General features: G+C 54.6%; 1 protein-coding gene across 1 annotated transcript; it reads right to left on the bottom strand.

The window, feature by feature from the left end:
• Window positions 1–221: 221 nt before the first annotated feature.
• ADCY6 (adenylate cyclase 6) lies at window positions 222–18,151 on the bottom strand (the record flags this gene model as incomplete). The annotated part of the gene is made up of 21 exons (XM_081084766.1): window positions 222–2,642; window positions 2,847–2,971; window positions 3,753–3,957; window positions 4,737–5,000; window positions 5,295–5,424; window positions 5,508–5,543; window positions 6,396–6,574; window positions 6,868–7,026; window positions 7,264–7,380; window positions 7,548–7,635; window positions 7,827–7,924; window positions 8,151–8,337; window positions 8,512–8,537; window positions 11,388–11,516; window positions 11,632–11,773; window positions 11,853–12,011; window positions 12,525–12,652; window positions 12,818–12,929; window positions 13,023–13,144; window positions 13,540–13,689; window positions 17,294–18,151. 21 exons carry the CDS (start codon window positions 18,149–18,151, stop codon window positions 2,517–2,519), a joined length of 3,540 nt encoding a protein of 1,179 aa, XP_080940892.1. The 3' UTR covers window positions 222–2,516.
• Window positions 18,152–22,025: the final 3,874 nt, after the last annotated feature.

The following is a 22,025-nucleotide window of genomic DNA, read 5'->3' as shown; positions in this document are numbered from 1 at the left end:
CTCACGGGTCCTCATGATGCTGCAGGGCCTAGAGGAGCTATGCTCTCAGAAGACACTGCAGCTTCACTGCGGCCGGGAGGAAAGCAGAGGAAGTCCTCTGACCACAGACAGCTGAGGTCCACCCAGCCTTCAGGCAGGAGGCTGCCTCCACACCAGGCTCTGCTGATTCTGACCCAACCCGGGGCCCAGAACAGCGGCAGAGAACAGAGAATTTTACAAAGAGTTTGATTTTATTGATATTTAAATATATTAAATATTTCACTGAAATACATGGTACATCCCCCCTCCCCCGCCTCCCACAGTGGTTACAGTATAAAACCAAGTCCCTGGGCCTCCTTTCCACTGGTTTCTCCCACCAACCAGTGAAGAAGGGGACAGCGATAGCCCGGAGGAAGAGCATGGCTGGCACTGTGGTACAGGGAGCCAGGGTGTGGACAGGCCCGTCCCGCCTAGCAAGCAGCAGAGACAAGTCACCCAAGACTGCGGTCTTCCCACTCTGGTCTCCTTATACCCTCACCCCCACCCCATGTCTCCAAGCAGTCCCTTCCTATCCAGGGATATGGCCGGAGGGAGGGAAGTTGATTTTCTGTCTGGGCCAACTAGTCTTTTCCCCTCTTCCTGCCTTGTCTTAACAAAGTGCCTAATGGCCTGTTTGGTTGATGCATGAAGATTCCCCAAAGGCAGGCAGTTCAAATCAGAAACCAGGCCTCTACCAGGAGCTAGAGTCAGAAAGGGCATGAAGAAGGGAACTTGCCCTTTTTATTCCCAATCCAGCAACTCTGGGACCCACTCGCCTCTGCCTCTCGTCACCTCCAAGACAAAGCAGTCGTTAAGCAAAATTCAGGCTTAAATAGGTACAGACAGAGAAACCAAGGCACCAACTAATTCAGGCCAGAGGCAAGAGGTTGCAGGGAAAGGGAAAAAGAAGGCAGGGATAGGACAGGAATATAGGATCCAGCCTCCTAACCCTCCTGCCAAGCCCTTGCAGGCTGCATGGGGGTCGGGGAGCCAGGAACATGCTAGACTCAGGTTGAAGGCTGGGGAAGGCCAACTTTCAGGCCCGCCTACCCCATCCCCTCGTACCGGTATCTGGGTCCTCAGAAGGATCCCATGCTACCCCAGTCCCAAAGCATACCTCGCCCCAGGACACCAGCTGGGAAACCCAAGAAAGTCCTGCCCACCAAACCCCAGACAGTTCAGGCTGGTCTCTGCCCAGGCAGGGAGATGGTTATGCTGCACACATGGCCCCAATGGCACTTAGGGATTTGGCACAAAAAGGACTCTTCTCCCCAGGGACCCCTTCTCTGCCAGGACACCAAATCCCTCTCCTGGGCCCCCTGGGCATCTCTCTCCGTCCTTTGAAACCTGAAACACCGCCTTTCCCCAGAAGACAGAGGCTCACAGGAGAGAGGCAGCCTGGGTGGAGAGCTGAGGAACAGGAGCACGAAGGACACGGTCCTGGACGACAGACACGCACACGAAGACCGACGTGCACACACACCGCACCGACACACAGGCCCTCCCAGGGCAGAAGGCTTGGGAGGATAGTTTGGGATCAGGGTCATCCTCCTGCAGGCCCTGGCCCTTTCTAACTTGGCAACAGAAGGGGTGAGAAGCTCCAGCCCGCCCCCCCCCCCTTGCCAGCAGACAGCAAGAGCGCACAGGGGCAGGGTGACCTGATCCTGACTGTCGGGCCCTCTGATCAGAGTCCGGCCCCACCCCCCTCCCTGGCCAGCCTGCTCTCTTTGGCACCTGCAGGTGAATTTCCAGCTCCTGCTCTGACATCCCCACACAAATGCCTGCTCTCTGGCCGGGCATTTTCACAGTACCAATGAGGCCAGATGCCCCTTTCCCTGACACTTTGCAGGAACTGAGGCTAAATCTGAGCTGTCAGAAGTCCCTTTGTTCCCCTTTGGGGACAGATCATGGGACTAGGATTTGGCAAATGGAAACATTCCCCTGAAATATGGACAGAACTGGGTTCTGAGAGCATCTCCCTCCTCTGCCTGTGCCTAGGAGGGAGACCTGGCTGAGGCCAGGAGACCCCAGGACCATGCTGGGGATGCAGGCGTAGCAAAGGCAAGCATGGAATAGGCACTCTTCACACCTGCCCCAGTCTGTGTACAAAGTATTCCCAGGAAAAAGGGAAAGGAAGGGCCCAGCCCTGAGCCTGCTGCCCAGACAGGGAAAGGGAGGCATGGCAAGCTGTCATTTCCATCTTTCAGGCAGGAGGGCTCCCACTGCTACTCCCTCCCCTGCTCCCAAAAGCTGGCATACAGGAGACAGAACAGCCCTGCCTCAATTTAAAAAGAAAGTCACTTACAAAACCTTCTTGGTATCCCCTCATTCTCCAGCCTGAGGGCAAATGAGCATGGCCCAAGCAGCCTGCTGGCTGTTCCCTTTTGGGTCAGCAAGGTCTTGAGGTACAGTGCCCCCTGCCACAGCTTCATCCAGCAAGCAGAGTCCACTCAAATGCCCACCTTGGTCCCTTCAGCTAAATTAGTAGCTGGGCCCTGCTAACTGCTGGGACCCCCATTGAGGAAGTAAGTGGTCATCTCCCCCTTGCCCTTCACCTTGACCACCCCTCGACACTCCAGCTGGTAGCCCTTGGCAGCTAGAACCTGGTACAGGTCCGTGGTCACCTAGGAGGATGGGAAGGGAGACTGCTTAGCTGGGATCCTTCCTGCTACATTTGTAGGGGCCCAGGGGTCCTCTCATCATACTAGCTGCCCTCCCCCAACCCCCAGCACACTGCCACCCGATCCCTGTCCTAATGATTGCAGAAAAGGACCGACAGAAGCCCCCTGGACCCATACCCTACCAGCCTCTGCTCACAGGGCCCTCACCTGGATTCGGTCAGGAACTCCTGTGCTGTCCATCCGGCTAGAGACATTCACTGTGTTCCCCCAGATGTCATACTGTGGCTTCCGAGCCCCAATGACGCCTGCCACAACGGGGCCCATGTTCAGTCCTGGGGTGGAGAGAGCAGTAAGACATTTGAGATGAGTGGCTTTCCAGGGTCGCCCAGGGAGTCATCTCACCTCCTGGCACCTTTAGAAGGAGCCAGAGAAGAAAATGGCAAAGGGACAAGTGTCCTGGTTGTAAAGAATGGTCCTGTCAGTTGAGGAGCTCCCCCGAGGCTGGACAGCTCTGCTGGAACAGTAGCTCACCTACTGAATGTGTGCTCTGTGCCAGCCACTCTGGTAAGCATTGCCATTAGTATTTCATCCTCTCAAAAGCCTAAAAGGTAGGTATCAGTATCCCCATTTTCCAGATAAGGCAAGTGAAGCTAAGAGAAGGTAGATGACTTGCTAAATAAGCCAGTAAGTGCAATATCCCGAATTCAAACCAGAGAGTCTGACCACAGGACCTATGCTATTAACCACTCCCATCCTCAGTCCATCTGAGAGGAGGTACCCCTCATCACACTGGCCGTAGGTAAGGGCACAGGTACTGGAGTCGACATAAACCTGGTTTTGAATCCCAGTTCAACCACTTACTAATTACTTAATCTCTGAGAGTCAGTTTATCTTATCTGTAAACGGGGATGATAATGTGAGGATTAAAGTGTGAAACTGTGCCCAGCACATAGCTGGCCCTCAATGAATGATTGCTGTCCTTCATACCAGACAATATAGTGAGAGAAGGGAACCCACAGCGTCCCGATGGGGGATCTGTGATGCCGTCCTGCCTGGTCCCTAGGCTTTCCCCAGAAACAGCCCTGGGAAACCCTCCAGCCACCAGGCCCTCACCAATCTTCATCTGGAAATTGTTGAAGGAGTGCTCATTGATGTGCTTCATCTGCTCCATGAGCCGCATGGCATAGTCTGCGAGGGCAGTGATGTGGGAGCGGCCCACCTGGTCGTAGGTGCTGGCATTCAGCCCCGAGGCCGCCATGTAGGTGCTGCCAATCGTCTTGATCTTCTCCAGCTGCCGGAACCGCTCCTCACTGATGATCTGGACAGCATAGGGGAGCCAGCTCTCAAGGCAAAGAGGCCAAAACCAGCCCTGCCCCCAGCGCCCATTCCTTGCCATACCCTGGCCCCTTCGCCACTGCCCTGTCTCAACAGCTCCCCTCCTTTCAGTGAGAGAGCCTCCCTCCCAGCTGCTGGTCTCAGAGCAGGGCTGAGGAGCCAGGAAGACAGGCCTCCCTCACCAGGCAGCCATCAGAACCCAGGCCAGGGCTTGAGCGCTCAGCTTCGGGTCAACTCAATAGCTCACTCACAGAATCCAGAACCACAGGAGGGATATCAAGCATCAATTATTCCAACCTGACCTTTTGGGAAACCGAGTCCCAGAGTGAGGAAGTGCCTCCCCTCCAGCGGAGTGGAAAGCCCATCCCTGACCTGGATGTTTAGGACACTTCCTTATATTTTGCTTCTATTTCCTTATTTAGGGGGACCATCTTGCTCACTTGGATTAATCGGGCTCTGTCCATAGACTCTTGCTTTCTTCTTCAAAGACATTCACCTGGTACCTAGCCTGTCTCCTCCAGATCCTCTTGTCCTCCTTTGCTCCCTAACAATCATGGCCCTACCCGACTGGGGCACCCCTCTATGCTGCCTCTTAACACCTTCATGGGTCCCTACCCTCCCTCCACTCTACCTACCCTTCCCCTTCCCCTAACATCTCTGGGTCCCATAAAATCTCCCTCCCTTCTCCAGCCACCCCTCCAACCCAGCCTTCTCAACCAGAGTTCCTCCCACTCTGCCAGCACCAGCTCACTGGACAAGCACCTCATCAAAGTCAGCGATGATCTCGTTGAGCAGCCGCAGGCACTCCACGCCCTCATTGTTTGCCTCCAGCTCCACGTAGAACTCAGAGAAGTTGGCAATGGAGGCAAACATGACAGCCACACACTCACAAGACTGATAGTAGAGCTCATCGTTCCGGCGCTCCCGGGCCAGAAAGTGGGCGGCCACGTCCTTGGGCAGAATGTTGTGCAGCAGCCTCCGGTTGTAGGCCTGGAGCTCCTCCATATCCTCCTTCTCCCCTGTTGCCTGTGGACACCACACCCATCACCCCGTGCCCACCATTCACAAGGGGCGGTGCAGCAGCCAACGCCTGAAGGTGGGCATAAGAGGGAACCACGTGGGAGAAGGAAGGCCTGGACAGACGAGGCCTAAAGAACAGGCAAAGGGGTGAAGAAGGCAGGAACAGAGACACAGAGGAGGCATGGAGCCAAGGTGGGCTTGGGGCGGCCAGAGCCTTAGCCGGCTAATGAGATGCATTTCTGGTTTGGCCTAGGCTCTGCCCCCCAAGTCCTCCCCCCCTTCCCGGGCCCACACGGTCACCTGCAGTTTCCAGAGGAAGTCCAGGCGGGCAGTCGATTCCACCTGCTGAGCATGCAGATACAGCGCCAGCGCAAACACCAGCAGAATCACGGGGGTCATGTATTTGAGCGCCACCCTCCCTGCAGCTGGGCTGCGGGTAAGCAGAGGCATGCTCAGTGTGTGAAGGAGGTACCTGGCAGCCCTACCCTTCACGGCCTCAGAGCCCTGACTCACCAGTCCAGCCCATCGATGGTCTCATTGGAAGAAGCCCTGGCAGGAAGACACGAGAGACAAAGTCATGGTTCTCGCTGGGATACAGATGGGGGCAGGGCAAGGGAGACAGAAACTGCATCGACTGAGTACATGCCACAAACCAGACAACGGGCCAGGGCTTTGCTTACAGTCACTCATTAAGAGCAGAGGTTCCACTCCTGGCTCCTCTACTTACCAGCTATGTGACCTAGTACAAGTTGCTTAACTCTCCAAGCCTGTTTCCTCATCAACAAAAGAGGGATCAGATCTCAATAATGCATGCAAAAGGCTTAGCCTGACAGTGTTAGTTACTGTCATCTTCACCACCACCCTGTGAGACAGGTGGCATTGTCATTTAACAGATGAGGAAACTTAGGTGAAGAAAAGTTCAAGGTCAAGTTAATCCCCTGTTCAAGGTCACACAGCTAATGAGGGGCAGAGCAGGGATTCAAACCCAATGGACTCCAGAGGCTTTTTCAACTACACCAGGCTCTGGCCACAAATCACAAGGGGTGGGGTTTTACAGAGGGAAAGCCAGAGAGGTGTCCCAGGCAAAGCCCTCAAGCAGGAGTCAGAAGTTTTGGTTCCTGGTCAGGGCTCTGCCACCAAGCAGCTGTGTGACACAGGAGTGGACATGAAAGCATGCAAATTCGAAAGGGGATTTTTTTTTTTTAATGTCTAACCTAGAGACACAGGGATTTCCCAGCACTGGTGACCCCTTGGGGTGACAGTTTGAGGTTATATGCTGGGAGCTCCTCCACCGCCTCCTTTCCCCGCACTGATAAGGGGTGAGTGGTGACATTCCACGGGCACAAGGGGCCTGGGCACCAGAGACTTCTGGGGGATGAAAGGGCCTGAGGATGAACTCACAAGCCATGGACGCCAAGCAGCAGGTCATAGTTGTCGAAGATGGTGGCTGGGGGGCCCAGCAGAAGCAGCACCAAGTAGATGAGCCCCAGAACAAAGATCATGGCCAACTTCCCGATGCTACTGATGTGCAGGAAGACAGAGCTGGCCAACAGACTCAGCAGCATGTTCCCGACGAAGTACTGGGGGCGACAGCAGGGGAGGTGTTGGGTGAAGGCAGAAGCCAAGGTGCCCCCATGCAGAGAGACCCCCGCCCTCCCCTCCCCTGCCTCACCTGAGCTCCCCTCCACAACCTCAACCCCGAGCCTCTTCCACCCTCCAGTCACCCCACAGCACACCGGGGCCCCTGGCTGCTCTTGAGTTGGCGACTCTGGTGAGATCCCTGTGCCCACCACCAGGTCTGGCCCAGAGGGGTCAATCACTGGTGCTAATCAGGAAGCCCCTCTGCCTGCCCTGCTCAGCACGGCTTGGTCACCTCAGGAAAGCTGCAGGTGGGGGCGGTGCCCTCGCACAGGGGAGTATCAAGACCCAGAGAGTAATTGAGCTGCTGCAGGTGGCAGGCGGTGACGTTGGCAGGTGTGACATTCAGTATCCTCGCTGCGCAGGTTCGTATGGGGGTGTGGTTGCAGGTGAACTGTAGACGTGGGGAGAGGTATATCAAGGTAACCAAGGGGTTGCAAGGGCCATAACCCAGGTGCCTTATACTCCAGGGGCCCAAGTTCTCACTGAGAGATGACAAGAGATGGGGAGATCAAGGATGGAGGACTGGAATTGACCTCACCCCCTCCTTTGGGAAAACAGGCTCCCTGAGGGCAGGCAATGTGCCCCGGAGCCCAGAGCAGGTTTTGGCATGAGGAGGGAGGACCTTTACCATGTTGGCGATGGCGGAGGTGAACACAAGCAGGACTGAAAAGATGCCGACTGCAGTGCTGTGTGCCCGCGAGCGGACAATGCTGCGGGACAGGCGTTGCAGGGCCTCAGGGAAGATCTGTAGGTAGGAGACGGATGAGTTGGAGGCCACATCAGCCAGGGGGTATGGCCACCCAGGGGTGGGGCCCAATGAAGAGACACGACCTTCTCCTCCCTCTCCCCGTGTGACCACCCCTGGCCCATCCTGCCCTCTCCACCAGCCCTGGAAGACCCCTCCCTACTCACAGAGCCACAGGAGTACACGGCGCAGATCAGCACTGTGATCAGCAGCAGCAGGAAGATCCCGACATAGAGCCCAAGCATCAGCGTTGAGCTGGGACGGAAGAGAGCCCGAGAAAATGTTACCCTGGAAGACTGGGTGTCCTTGTCCCACCTCCCGCTCCCCAGATGGGCAGGGCTCGGGCTCCAGGGACTGTGGGCTTCTGTGGGTGTCTGTGTGGGTGTTTAGGAAGGTTTTGGGAGGTGCTGGAGGGAAGAGAGGCTGAGCAAGGAGGGGCATCTCACTGTGGGAAGATGAGGAGCTGGATGAAGCAGATGAAGCAGAAGACCAACAGGGCACAGGCCACGTAGGCTCCGAAACGGGGATCCACTTTCTGCGAGTACTGAGGGAGAGGAGGCTGAGCTGGCACTGGGCTCTGCCCTGGGGAGGAGCATACTACCAGGGGCCTCAAGGGGGAGCAGCAGTTGGCCCAGCTGATAGGAATTCCCACCATGACCTGTGGTCACCTCCCATTCCCCCAATCCCTCTCCTGTTCCCTCACCTGTGCTCAGACTTCCCTGCCTGGACCTGCCTCCTCCCCAACCCTCCTCCTTTAGCATCCCCCAAACCTTCTTTTCAAGATCCTCTCTCTGGAAGGTGAGCAGGAACCGGCGCACGTGGTCCTTGCGCAGCTGATCGATGCTGCGGGCATCGATGGCACGGCCCAGGAACTCGTCCACCTCATCCTCAGGGTTCAGGGCGTCTTGGGCGCCCCGGCTGAGGGCAGGGGACATGGCTTCACCAGGTGCATGAGCACGGCCATTGCAAAGGGAAGGACGGGGCAGCACCCAGACGGAGTGTGAGCGAGTGTGTGGCACCTGCTCTCACACAACACATTTAAGGTCCAGGAGAGGGGGACCTCTGCTCCCCACAACCCCGTCCCAGGTGCAAATGCCGTCCCCACTCCTCCTCCTCAGTCACCCAACTTACTTGTCTTTGCTGGAATCATCAATGCCCTAGAGAAAGGGACAGAGTGTGCAAGTGAAGTAAAAGCTGTCTGCCCTGCTTCCCCCTCCCCAACACTGCTGAGGGTTCCCCCATATTCTTTGGGAATCTTGGGACCCCTGGGGTGATATCATCTCTCCCACCCCCAATACCAGAAATCACTCATAGTGATGGCAGTCGCAACCAGGCGGGCAGAAGAGGGAAGGGGGGCACAGAGTGATAAGGGAGACAAGAAAGTGAGGCCTAATTCTATGAAGCCAGCATCACCCTAATACCAAAACCAGATAAAGACAACACAAAGAAAGAGAATCACAGGCCAATATCCCTCATGAACATAGATGCCAAAGTCCTTAACAAAATTCTAGCAAATCAGGTCCAGCACTACATCAGAAAGATCATACACCATGACCAAGTAGGATTTATCCCGGGGATGCAAGGATGGTACAATATCCGCAAATCAATAAGTGTGATATGTCACATAAACAAATTGAGAGATAAAAACCACATGGTCATATCAATTGATGCAGAAAAAGCATTTGACAAAATCCAACACCCTTTCTTGATAAAAACCTTCAGCAAAGTGGGAACAGAGGGATCATACCTGAACATAATAAAAGCCTTATATGACAAACCTACAGCCAACATCATACTCAATGGGCAAAAACTAAAACCATCTCACCTAAGAACAGGAACAAGACAGGGATGTCCACTTTCACCACTCCTGTTCGACACAGTACTGGAAGTGCTACCCATAGCAATTAGACAAGAAGAAGAAATAAAAGGTATCCAAATTAGAAAAGAAGAAGTAAAACTGTCATTATTTGCAGATGACATGATACTGTACATAGAAAACCCTAAAGACTCCAAAAAAATGATTAGACTTAATCAATGAATTTGGCAATGTAGCAGAATACAAAATTAATGCCCAGAAATCTATGGCATTTTTATACACCAATAGTGAACTTACAAAAAGAGAGGTTAAAAAAACAATCCCATTTACCATTGCACACACAAAAAAAATTAAGATATGTAGGAATAAACTTAACTAAGGAGGTAAAAGACCTGTACTTGGAAAACTACAGGACATTGAAAAAAGAGATAGAGGAAGACATAAACAGATGGAAGAACAAACCGCGTCCATGGATTGGTAGAATCAACATCATTAAAATGTCCATACTACCCAAAGCAATCTATAGATTCAACGCATTCCCTATTAAAATACCAATGGCATATTCCACAGACCTAGAATGAACTCGCCAAAAATTCATTTGGAACTAAAAAAGACCCCGAATAGCTGCAGCAATCCTGAGAAAGAAGAACAAACCAGGAGGGATCTCAATACCAGATATCAAGCTAAATGTTACAAAGCCGCTGTTCTCAAAACTGCCTGGGACTGGCACAAGAACAGACATATAGACCAATGGAATAGAATAGAGAGCCCAGAAATAGACCCAAACCACTATGCTCAATTAATATTTGACAAAGGAGGCAAGAGCATACAGTGGAGTCAAGACAGTCTCTTCAATAAATGGTGTTGGGAAATTTGGACAGATACATGCAAAAAAATGAAACTAGACCACCACCTCACACCATACACAAAAATAAACTCAAAATGGATAAAGGACTTAAACGTAAGAAGGGAAACCATAAAAATCTTAGAGGAATCCACGGGCAGCAAAATCTCAGACATACGCTGAAGCAATATCTTCACCGGTACTGCTCCTAGGGCAATGGAAACTAAAGGGAAAATAAGCAAATGGGACTACATCAAAATAAAAAGCTTCTGCACAGCAAAATAAACCATCCGAAAAACAAGAAAGCCCACTGCGTGGAAGAACATACTTGCAAATGTTATCACGATAAGGGTTTAATCTCCAACATTTACAGGGAACTCATACAACTTAACAAAAGGAAGATAAACAACCCAATCAAAAAGTGGGCAATGGACCTACATAGATACTTTTTGAAAGAGGACATAAGGAAGGCCAAGAGACATATGAAAACATGCTCAAAGTCACTAATCATCTGAGAGATGCAAATCAAAACCACAATGAGGTACCATCTCACACCTGTCAGAATGACTATCATCAACAAATCAACAAACGACAAGTGTTGGCGAGGATGCGGAGAAAAAGGAACCCTCGTGCACTGCTGGTGGGAATGCAGACTGGTGCAGCCACTGTGGAGAACAGTATGGAGTGTCCTCAAAAAACTAAAAATGGAACTCCCATTTGACCCAGTGATCCCATTTTTAGGAATATATCCCAAGAAACTAGAAACACCAATCAGAAAGGACATATGCACCCCTATGTTCATAGCAGCACAATCTACCATAGCTAAGATTTGGAAACAGCCTAAGTGCCCATCAGCAGATGAGTGGATTAGAAAACTGTGGTATATCTACACAATGGAATACTACGCTGTTGTAAAAAAGGAAGGAACTCCTACCATTTGCAACAACATGGATGGACCTGGAGAGCATTATGCTAAGTGAAATAAGCCAGTGGGAGAAAGATAAATATCACATGATCTCACTCATTTGTGGAATATAATGAACAACATAAGCTGATGAACAAAAACAGTTCCAGAGACAGAAAAGCATCTTTCAGACCATCAAACCTCAGAGGAAAGGCAGGGAAGGGTGGGGTAAGGGGGAGAGATCAACCAAAGGATCTGTATGCATGCATATAAGCATCACCAATGGACACAGACACCACGGGGGTGAGGGCAAGATCGGGGTGAGGGGAGGTAATGGGGGGATAAGGACACATATGTAATACCTTAATCAATAAAGAAAATAAAAATTTAAAAAGGAAAAAAAAAGAAATCGAGGCCTAGGTCCTGGTGCTATGGGTCCTCACCATCTGGCGAAAAGCCTTAGAGTCCTTGGTCCGGGAGAAGGCTCGGTCGGGCACCCAGCGTGGCATCAACCCTTCCATGGAGTTGGCCCGTGTCCGCTGCAGCTTGGCCAGCATGGCCTTCTCCTCTTTCTATATGGGCAGCATGGGCACAGGCTTAGGAAAGGGGCCCAGAGAAGGCCTCTGCCTGCACCACCCATTTGTCCTGCTCCCCGCCTGACCCTCCCCTAACCCACCCTGGCCTGACCCGTTTCTGGCTGGTGCCCAGGATGAGGAAGGTCTCAATGTGCTGCTCCTTGAGGTACGCGTTGCGCTCACCGCCATGGCCTGGCTCCACCTCGTAGTCCCCGTTCAGGTACTGCAGCGTGGCCCGAGTGATGTGGATGCGGCTGTGTGGGCACGGGAGGGTGAGACCTGGGCGCTCTCTCCCACCTGCTCCCATCCTCACCACCTGGACCCCACACTCACCCGGCCCGGCCCCCCGCCTCCATGTGGTTGGCCAGAGTCACGTCATTGGACCACACATCGAACTGCCATTTCCGCAGGCCGAGGACACCGCAGTGCACGCGCCCGCTGTGGATGCCCACGCGCATGTTCACGTTCACACCTGTCACCTCACGCACCAGCCTGGGAGGAGGTGGCTCTGGCTTAGCTCCTGGCATTGTCTTCCCTACTCCCATCCCAGAGCCCGGCCTTCCGCTCCCCTCAGAGCCGGGCGGGCACGGACAGGCCTGCCGCAGGGCACAGGAGCACAGCCTTGGCTGGTTGTGGGCAGAGAACTGCACGGGGCTCAAGGACAAATGTTTGAGAACTGGGTTCGCCAGCAGGGGTCCAGCAGCATCTGTGGAACTGAGCTCGGAGAGGAGGAATCACCGTTCTCCCCACGGGCCTATCCAGCTGGCATTCTCTCCAGCCCTTGACCCCTCCCCCTGGGTCCTGCCACCCCACCCTCACTGGCTGGAGTCTCAGGTACACAGGGGCCTTGACAGGGGCTGAAGAAAGATCCATTTCCTCCCCAGTGATGGATCTCAAAGACAGAGAAACTGTCCAAAACTAAGGAAAAGCCCTGAGAGCCTATCGAAGGGTAGGAGCAGTCTGGGGCACCTTCAGTGCCAGGAAGCCTGGGAGGGTGCTGCTTACGAGATGGCCTCGATCATGTCCACCCCCATCTCCACACAGCAGTGGGCATGGTCTGTCCGGGCCTCCGGCAGCCCTGACACACAGTAGTAACAGTCCCCTAAGATCTTGATCCTCAGGCAGTGATTTTCCTAAAGAGGGAGGAGTTGGGGGAGAGTCACCTTACTCTCTTGCCCACCCCGCCTCAGGCCCATCACCCTCACTGCAGTCTCTATCTGCCACCACGCCCTCAGGCTGCTGCCAGCCAGGCTGTGCTCCCACCAGTCCACCCTGCCCCCAAGCCCCAGCACCCTCACCGCAGCCAGCTTGTCAAACCGCGCAAAGAGTTCATTCAGGGTCATGACCAGCTCCTGTGCGGTGCACTGGGATGCCAGGCTGGTGAAACCTTCGATGTCCGCAAACAGGATGCTGTGGACGATGGGGGAAGATAGAGGTGCCACATGACCCTCCAAGACTCCCAGATCCCCCACTTTTCCTGCATCCTCCCCCCCCCCACCCTACCTGACGTTGTCATGCTTCTGGATGTAGATCTTATGGAACATCATGTCTTCTTTCTTTGTGTTAATGTCTTCTTTCATCTCCATGGCAACATGCTGGGGCAACACTGATAGCAGTAGCCGCTCCTAGACCAGTGGTTTTGACAGGGCACCACTATTTTCTTGGCCTCGCTTTTTAAATCCCTCCTGGTTCCACCACATTCCCTGAGCCCTCCCAGACTTCTCTGTAGACCCGAGCTTCTCCTCTGGATGGTAGCCTGACCCTCCTCCATTACAGCCCTCAGCTGATGGACGCCCCAGCCCTCTCTGACCACTCCACATTCAACCACGCCTCAGACCTGCTCCTGTGCTCCCGTCTGCTCCCTTCCACCCTCAGGACAGAAACCCCAGGGTCATAGGGCCTCTGTGACACACAATCAGAGGACCATTCACTTATTCCACAGAGTTGTATGGAGCAGCAGGTCCAACCTGCAAGTTATGCGGGAGGAGGTAGGGGAAGGCACCTCAGGGAGCAGTCCCACCTGCTGCCGGTTCTCATGCTGCAGGTGCAACCGGGCTTGGATGTAGCCACGCGTCTCCTGAAAGGCCTGTCGCTGAGACACCTCGGCCGGGTAGTGTGTGCAGATGCCAATGACGTTGGTGCAGAGGAACAGCAGCATGTTGGCACCGAGCTGCAGGAGGGTACAGGAGCTCGGTGACCACCCTGCCCATGCACAGGTGTGACTAGATTCTATAGATGAACTCCTCTGGAGAGGAAGGCAGGGATCCTGTGCCATCTGTCCCTAAACTGTCCCCATCCCTGGGAAACATCTGCCCTACTACCCCCGCACACCACCCCCACCCCCCAATAGGAGTCCAGCTCCCTTCCTGGATCACTGCATGGCAAGAAATGAGATCTTTCCACGGCTCCTGGGAGCACAAACCTGGGCAGGTAGGTCACGGGACTGAGCCCAGCACACTATGATCTCCTACCCCACAAACATCCTCAACAAAAGACAAATGCTGCTGCTTCGGCACCTGTGTCTCCTTGCAGGACAATGCCCAGGAGACTGAGCCCTACATCCTCCAGTGAGTGCCCGGGACAATCATCTCCTCTCTCTGGGCCTCTCTGTGCTTACAGAACCTGGAGAGGGAGAATAGGAAGATCTCTAAGGTCCCTCCTGGCCCTGACATAATAAAAATTACTGTTATTGTTACAGGAGCTAATTTGTTTGCTAACTACAATGTGCCTAGATTCTATATATGTGTCTTCTATACATTAACATATGTATTTCTTACAACTCTATAAAGTAACACTATCTCATTTTAAAGGCGAGGGACTGAGGCCCAGAGAAGCTAAGTAACTTGCCTAAGATCACACAGCTGGTAGTGACTGGTGTGGGACTAGAGTCCAGGGCAGCCGGACTCCAAAGCTTCTGTCCTAACCCTGCTGTACAGTACATCCCAGGTGTCCGAGGTTCCTACTCACTCCATTTACCCAAGCTTTGAGGCCCAGCCTCAGAGTCCAGGCTTGGGAGTCATCGATTCTACAGACACAAAAAACCCTTCCCAACTGGGATGGGGCACCACCACGCCCAGACACCCCCAACACTTGGCCCCACAACCTAGGACCCTGATCTCAGGATGCTCAGCCCTCAATCTGCATGAGTAGCACTGACTGGAGAGCAAGTTTGAAGGAAGCTGGTCTCAGTGCTGCTGGAAACTCAGGGGTTAACCTGGCATTCATGGCTCCACCCCAGAGTTGGCTGGGCCAGGCCCCTGCTTTTGAGAGAAGGGAGGGAAAGAGCACCAACTGGAAGCCAGGAGTTCTGGGCTCTGCCCACAACCAGACCTAGTCTTGCAAACTGGGCAGGTCACTTAATCTCTGGGACCGCAGTTTCACTTTTCTTGGGTCAGAAGGAGGAGGGTCTGGCTAGCCCGCGAGCCATTTCCAGCTCTGACCCTCTACCACTGGCCTCCTGGTCTCCCTTCCCAGTCCAGATGACAAGGCCCCCCTCCCAGCAGCAGGGGTGAAGAGGGGGGCACACTATCTCCCTCAGGGGTTTCTAAGAATAGCCCCCAGTGGGGGAGAAGTAAAGGGGGGGGGCACAAACCAAGCAACTTCCCTTCCTGGCCCCAGGAGCCCAAGAGGAAAATGTGAGTCATGATAGAGGGAAGGGGAAGGGGGACGAGAGACTGAAATAGATCTGTACACAGACCCCTATCAAACTGTGAGAAAAAAATGGATGCCAGGGCACTGCAGGAGACTCCAAGTGGGGCGGAGTTAACTGGGTGAAACTCTCAGTGTGTCTGAGTGAGTGGGTCAGAGACGAAAGGCTTCTTCCTGTGAGTATGAGCGAGGCTGGATCTGGCAAAGGGTTTCCCAAGGAGCCTAGAAAGGAGGCCACATCCCCACCCTATCCAGAGCCATATGCAACTGGGTGCAGGGAATGGCCCTCAGCTCAGAGAGGAGGTGTGGAAACCTCAGCCCTGGGACTAGCACAGGGGCAGGGGCGACTTTCTCCACTCCTCTCAAGAGTGTGCTTGCGGGGCCCCACTGGGTGAGGTTGCAGCCAGGTGCCCCAGGGGAGGCGGGAGGCTGGCATAGTCCTGGCCTCCATGGGACTGTGCCTCCCCAGTCAGGCTCTGGGCCTGGCTCTGGGCACCATGCCAGCTGAGAGCAAAGAGACACCCACCCACCCAGAAATGGGTGGGAGGGGAAGGGAGGCACCACCTCCAAGCTCCTCCTCCCCCGGAAGGCAGTCCAAGTCCAGAGCCCGGTTTGATAGCTATCCTGGAGGGAAGTAGGGGGCTAGCAGGGGCACAAGGACCCTGGCCCTTTAAGAGGCCTGACAGTGCCCTGCAGGCACATGCTCCACAAACAAAAGGGCTATAAAGTTACTTTTAAAAAGGTACATTCTGTTCTGGGAGCGCAGGCTAGGCTGGGAAGGGCATCAGGCCAGAGCACCCAGCTTCTCACCCTGGGAGCCCCAGGCAACTTCCTCTTTGTGGGTGGGGCTAGGGTGGGCTACAGGCCACAAGCCCCGGGCCAGGCACAGAGGACAGCAGCCTCTAAATCAGGTGCCAATAGCAGGATCATGAGTTGTGCTGGGCGGGCGGGCTGTGCCCATAGCAGCCCCTGAAGGATCACCTGGCCAGACAGCCTGGTCTACTCCCTGGTCAAGCGGACGGCATGAGATGGCCGACTCCACAAGTTCACGGCTCTCTACCAGGGACTTCCTGGATGCCCCTTCACTGGGTACCAGCACCTGCAGCGTCCCCACACCTCCATGCCCCACAAGAGAAGGCTGAGCTGCCCTGCCATGCTGTTAGATTCACTCTGGGAGAGGGTGGGGCCCTAAAGCAACATCATGAGGCAGACACTATTTTTATCCCTGTTTTATAGACTGGGAAACCAAGGCTGGGAGAGGCAAGGCTAGTCGTCTAGGTTCTCACAGAGAACACAGCCCATTGGATGGCCAGGTCCTCCTGCAGCCGAGCCTTCATTTCTCACTCAACACCATGTCAAGCCCACCTCGTACTCCACTCAACTCGGAGGCAGCAGCCAGCACAGAAGTACCGCTGGTACAGGCGCTCCAGCCTGGCTGAGCGGAACTGCTTGGACTGGAAAACCTGAAGGCAGGGGTGCCAGACCCTTGGTGCCCAGTGGGAAAGGAGAGGGCGGGATGAGCTCAGACCCTAACACCTCTCTTCTGCAGTCCAACCCCATTCAAACCACTCCCAGTCCAGGAGATACGGACCCACTCTTCACCTTGCCTGTCGTCTCAGAGACAGCCTTGGTCCGGGAGACAGGCAACTCCTCCCTCGCTAACTCCATCTAAAACCTGCCCAATTCCTCCAGATCCCCACCGAGAGCTACATTTCAGAGATGGCACCAGGGCCTGAGTCTCAGGTGTCAACTGGGAGCCAGACATGTCAACGCCCGGATGGTCGCCTACACTGCCCTCTGGGCCTGAAACAACTCCACCTCCAGCCGTACCTTATGTCACTATGGCTACACCACACTACTTCAAAGGCCTCGAGCCCAAGAGCTGTAGACTGTGGCCCACAGTGCGAGGACAGGCTTGGGTACTCCCTCCTCTCAGAGTGCCCTCTGCCCCAGATCCCAAAGGGAGGCCACCCCCTGAAACTTGACCTCCCATCACTTGCCCCTCTTCCCAGATAGAGCCAGACATCCCCGCACCCCATAGCCACCCAGGACTCACCCACTCCAATTACCAGACCCCTTCTCATTCCTAGCCTGGTGCCCCCATACCTGTCTTCCTGACCACCCACCTGCTTCCAGAGGAAGGCATCACCACGGTTGAGTTGCCAGGCCAAGATCAAATGCAAGATGGAGAGGCCCAGGCCACTGAAGACAGCTGCCCGCATGCGGATGGGTAGGAGCGTGTAGGTGATGTAGACAAAGAACACGGGGCACCAGAGGCCCGCGGACGGGCTGTGGGGGTTGGCTGCCAAGGCGCCCCCAACCTGCACAGCCGCCAGGATGCCCAGCACCACGTAGCTCACTACCCACATGGAGTCCTGGCGGAAGCTGTGTTGGTTGCACACCACCATGAGCACCACAAAGAGGACGGCCGCGCAGGCCAGCAGGGCCACGTAGGCAGGCTGAGGGCGGGCGGGCGCAGCATGAAAGGCCAGCAGCACAGCGGTGAGCAGCACGAGCACCGCCATCAGCAGCGTGAGGCTGCTCTGGTTCATCTGGAAGAAGTACCGCTGGTACAGGCGCTCCAGCTTGGCTGAGCGGAACTGCTTGGACTGGAACACCTGCACCAGCCGGCGCCAGCAGGATCGCCTGCTCCTGGGTGCTACATCGGGTGCCACCTCAGCCACCCCAACCGCCACCGTTGTCTCAGGGTCCTCAAAGCCCAGGGCCACGGCCCGCAGCCCCAACTCAGTGCCCTTGCTAGGGCCACCCCTCCGGATGAAGGCCTCCTCCTGCCAGGGGCACTGAGGTGGGGCTTCAGGGGTGGGGCTGGGTGGCTGTGCATCCCGGAGGCAGCTCATGTAGCGGGGTGCGCAGAAGCCACTGGTCCGAGTCCTGTGACGAGGGCGCTTCTGCCCATTGCGTTCACCCCAGGCTGTTTTCCGTTCATCCACTTTGGGGACCAGAAGGCCACTAAACCATGACATGCTGCAGGGAGGAGAAGAATGAGACAGTATTAATACCACCATCACAGCCTGCCACCACTAGTAGCTATTATTAACTGAGCACTTCCCATTGCCACGTTCAGTGCTTCAGACACATCATCCTCACAAAATGCCTCTGAGGAAGACCATGGTATCCCCACTCAGCAGGTGAGGGAACAAACGGAGACAGAGGGAGGTGAGGTGAGTTCTGCCACATACGTGTGAGAACTAAGATTCTAACCCAAATCCATCTGATTCCCAAGCAGTACATTTCAACATTCACCTCTTCCCTAAAAGGCACAAATTTCCTGGTGATTAGAAACTCCAGTGCCTGTGTCAATGAGCAAAGCTGCCCTGGTTCAGGAGGGTGCACGCCCCGAGCGCGGGGACAAACACCAGCCCACACCAGTACATTGTGGCCCCTGGCGTCCCAGTGGAGCCTGTTCTGATTTTTCAACAGAAGCTGAAAACAAATATATAGATTTCAATGAGAAATCTCCTGATTTTTCAACGCTGGCAAGTCAGTCACATTTTTCAATGCTGCAAGCCAAATAAATCAAGTCCACAGAATGGATTCGGCCTGGGAGCTGCCAGGCGGTGACCTCTGTACAAAAGGGAACCTTTCCACATCCTTCCCCATCGCACTGACACACACTCGCACACTGGGCACCCTTCGCCAAGCTGAATCCAGCTTCTCCCTCAGGTCACGGTTTACGTGGAACTTCCTCAGGAAAGATGTCCCCGCTACGTTTGGTTCCCTGTTTACCCTCTGTACGTTTCCTCCGTGGTACCTACCACAGTTATAATTAAATCATCCTTTGTTTAACGTGTGTCCCTCTGACTATACACAGATTATATCTATTTTGCTCAGTGTTTTATCCCCAGCACCAAGTACAAAACTTGGCTCATGGCAGGGACTCAATAAATGTACGTTGGAAAAATAGAAAGCTCAAAGGCTTTGGTATAGAGCAGCTGACGTGAAATAATAATGATAATATTATGATTCGTCATCTCTCTCACAGCACTCCAGTCCTCTTTGCCGGTCCCCGATACACGATGCACAGGCCAGCCTGGGACCTTGCTGCTTGCTGTTCCCTCTGCCTGGAACAAGAGCTCCTCAGGTCACAGCTCCAGTGTTCCCTTATCATGAGTTTTCTCTGACCACTCTATTAAAATAGCAACCCCCTTTCCTGGAGCCCCTATCTTTCTTCCTAGCTTTATGCTTTATTTTTCTCCGCAGCTCTTATCAGCAACTGCCATTCCATATACTTTTCTTATTTATTTGTCTGCAACCTCCCTAGGGTCCAAATAGATGTTCATTGAGTAGATGAATGGGTGGGTGGATGAGTAATACTCCCACGCACGTTCTCTGTGCTTTAAACTTTTCAGGGTCCTTTTACAGGCTTAATTCCATCTGATCTTCACCAGAACCCTATGAAGCTGGCCCTGTGGCCACCTGGGCATAGGACAGATTTGACAGGAAAAAAAAACTAAGTTCCACTGCAGCTGTATATGGCTGGCCCAAGTTACAGAGATCACGAGTAACCAAATCAGCCCCGGAGCTCAGGTCTCCTGGCGTGAAGTGTCTTAACCTGGGTGGGAGGACTCCATGACAACCCCCTCAATGTGTCTCCTGGCTGAGCCCAGCTCCAGAGGTGAGGATGAAAGCACTGTCATACAGGATGCCTGTGCCCCCACCAGTGCTACACTCCCACAGGGCACCCTGAGGGGCTCCTTGTACTTAAACCTGCCACTAGCAGCATGACATTTGTACTCACTAGGGGACAAGAGGAGAGTGCCCAGGGCTGGCCCTAGGTGGCCACAGGACCAACCCCTCTAGCCAGACAAGCTGTGCTCCAATCAGACACCCAGGGGCCCACAAAGCAGAATGCAAACTGGGATTTCTCTGCACTGAGGAAACCCCCACCGCTGGCTCACCCTCAGCCAAGTGTTCTTGCATCCCTTCTCCTATGTCTCACAGAGCAGCGCACCCTTCAGACTCCTTAACATCACCAACAGCACCATATGGAGGGGCAGGCAGAAACCCAAGACTTTTGATCGGGATGTTACTTGCAAAAGGTCACCAAAGCCTGGCTCCTCAAAATACTTCATTAGAAGCGTGATCTTCGGAGACAGACCAGGTTTCAGACCTTATTGTGATTATCTGCTATCTTCACCGCCTTTGACAAGTAGCTTAATCTCCCTGGGTCGGTTTCTTCATCTGTGCAATGGGAATAGTACAAGTTGTGAGGAAAGACTCTAACATACCTGCCACGTAGCACACACTCAATAAATAGTTCTTCTCCCACCCTACGCCACTTTGAACCCAAAACTCCCAGTGTTCAAGAGATGGAATGACAGAAAAGTCATGAGCAAGAACACCCATCTCCCCAGCCAGTCAGACGCCTGGTTCTATCAGTCCCTGTGTCCCCAGCTGTCAGGCCCCAGAGCTGCTGGAGACAGAGCCCAGAGTGAGCAGGTTTCCCACACCACCCCATGATATTCTGCCTTAGTCTCCTCCCCCTTTCCCAGTCCCTTGACCTGTTACTCTCCCCACCAGCACCACTGGTCCAGAACTCTGTTCCCAAAGGACCTGCTTCTGGCCATGTTCCCAGCCCCCTGGAAGCACATCCTAACATCTGGCTCATACCCTCAGAGGAAAGGGCAGACACTGGCCAGGGGAACACATGACCCTCCCAAGAACACTCTGACTCCCACTAGGGGATAGCTTCAGAGCTCTGTAATTGTCCAGCAACTGCAACCATCCCGCCCCGGGCTCCACTCCAGGCACTGCCCATCTTGGAGAACTCACCCCATGTCAGGCTAGCATGGCAGGGAACAGGGGAGGGCACTGTTCAAAGCCACAAAACTTCCCTATATGGTCCCTCAATCCACCCTGTCCAGGAACCCATCACTATGAGCCGCAGACCACCTCCCTGTTCCCCAGAGACAGGCTCCTGAGCTTGTGCCAACAATGTCCTCCTCCCCTGGCTCCCTGGCTCTTCACGCTACAGATCTGCTGCTCCAGGCACCACGGGCTCCCACATGTCCATTCAGCCTGGCAGGCAGAGGCCCAGTGCCTCCCATACCTCAAGTCCCTCCCAAACCTGGATCTGCCAACCTGAGACTCAAAGTCTTAAGTGGGCCCAGCCCCAGCCCCAAGGATGGCTCTGTTCACCGCTTTGCCCGAACCTTCTTCCTGGCTACTTCCTGTCCACCCTCTTTCCAGGGCCCTCTGCCCCTGCCCTCCTTGGCAAGAGGAGGCTCCAAGGGACTTAACATGACTTCAGAAAAGTTCATGGCAGAAGGCACTGCCCAGGCAGGGCCCTCCAGTGCCAGCACCACCCACCATGCTGGGATATGGGCCTCAATGCCAGGCCTTTCCAGATGCAGAGGAGCCTCCCCTGTAAGAGGTCCAACAGTACCTTCTCCTTGCTTCCCAGCCCCTGGTCTCCCTAAAGACTGCAGAAGGCTCCCACCGCCACCCACGAGCACACCAGCCCTCCAGGCTGCCCCTCCTCGCAGGGTCCTCTGGTGTGGGGCGAGTCCTGCCGCCTGATCCACTTCTAGCTTTGCACTCAGGCCCCGGAGCCGGTTCTTCTGTCGGCTCCCGGGCCCACGGTGCAGCGGCCCTGACACCACCCCTCCCCGGCATGCCAAGGTCTGGGGGGCGAAGAGGGAGACTCGCAGACCGAGGCATCCCTCCCTCCGCCCAGGCTGCCTTTCCTTCCCCGAAACAGTCACACTCTAACTCGGAGGCTCGCCCACTGCCACAGCCCACGGGACGGCGCCTCCCGCGAGCACGCCTTTCCCGGGTCGGGAACGGGCTTCGGGTGGAGGAAGGGACGCGTGCGGCAGGGAGTGGGGGCCGCGAACC

Source organism: Myotis nattereri (assembly GCF_964212035.1).
Source record: "Myotis nattereri genome assembly, chromosome: 2".
Lineage (NCBI taxonomy): Eukaryota > Metazoa > Chordata > Mammalia > Chiroptera > Vespertilionidae > Myotis > Myotis nattereri.
This window is presented reverse-complemented; position numbering and strand designations above follow the sequence as displayed.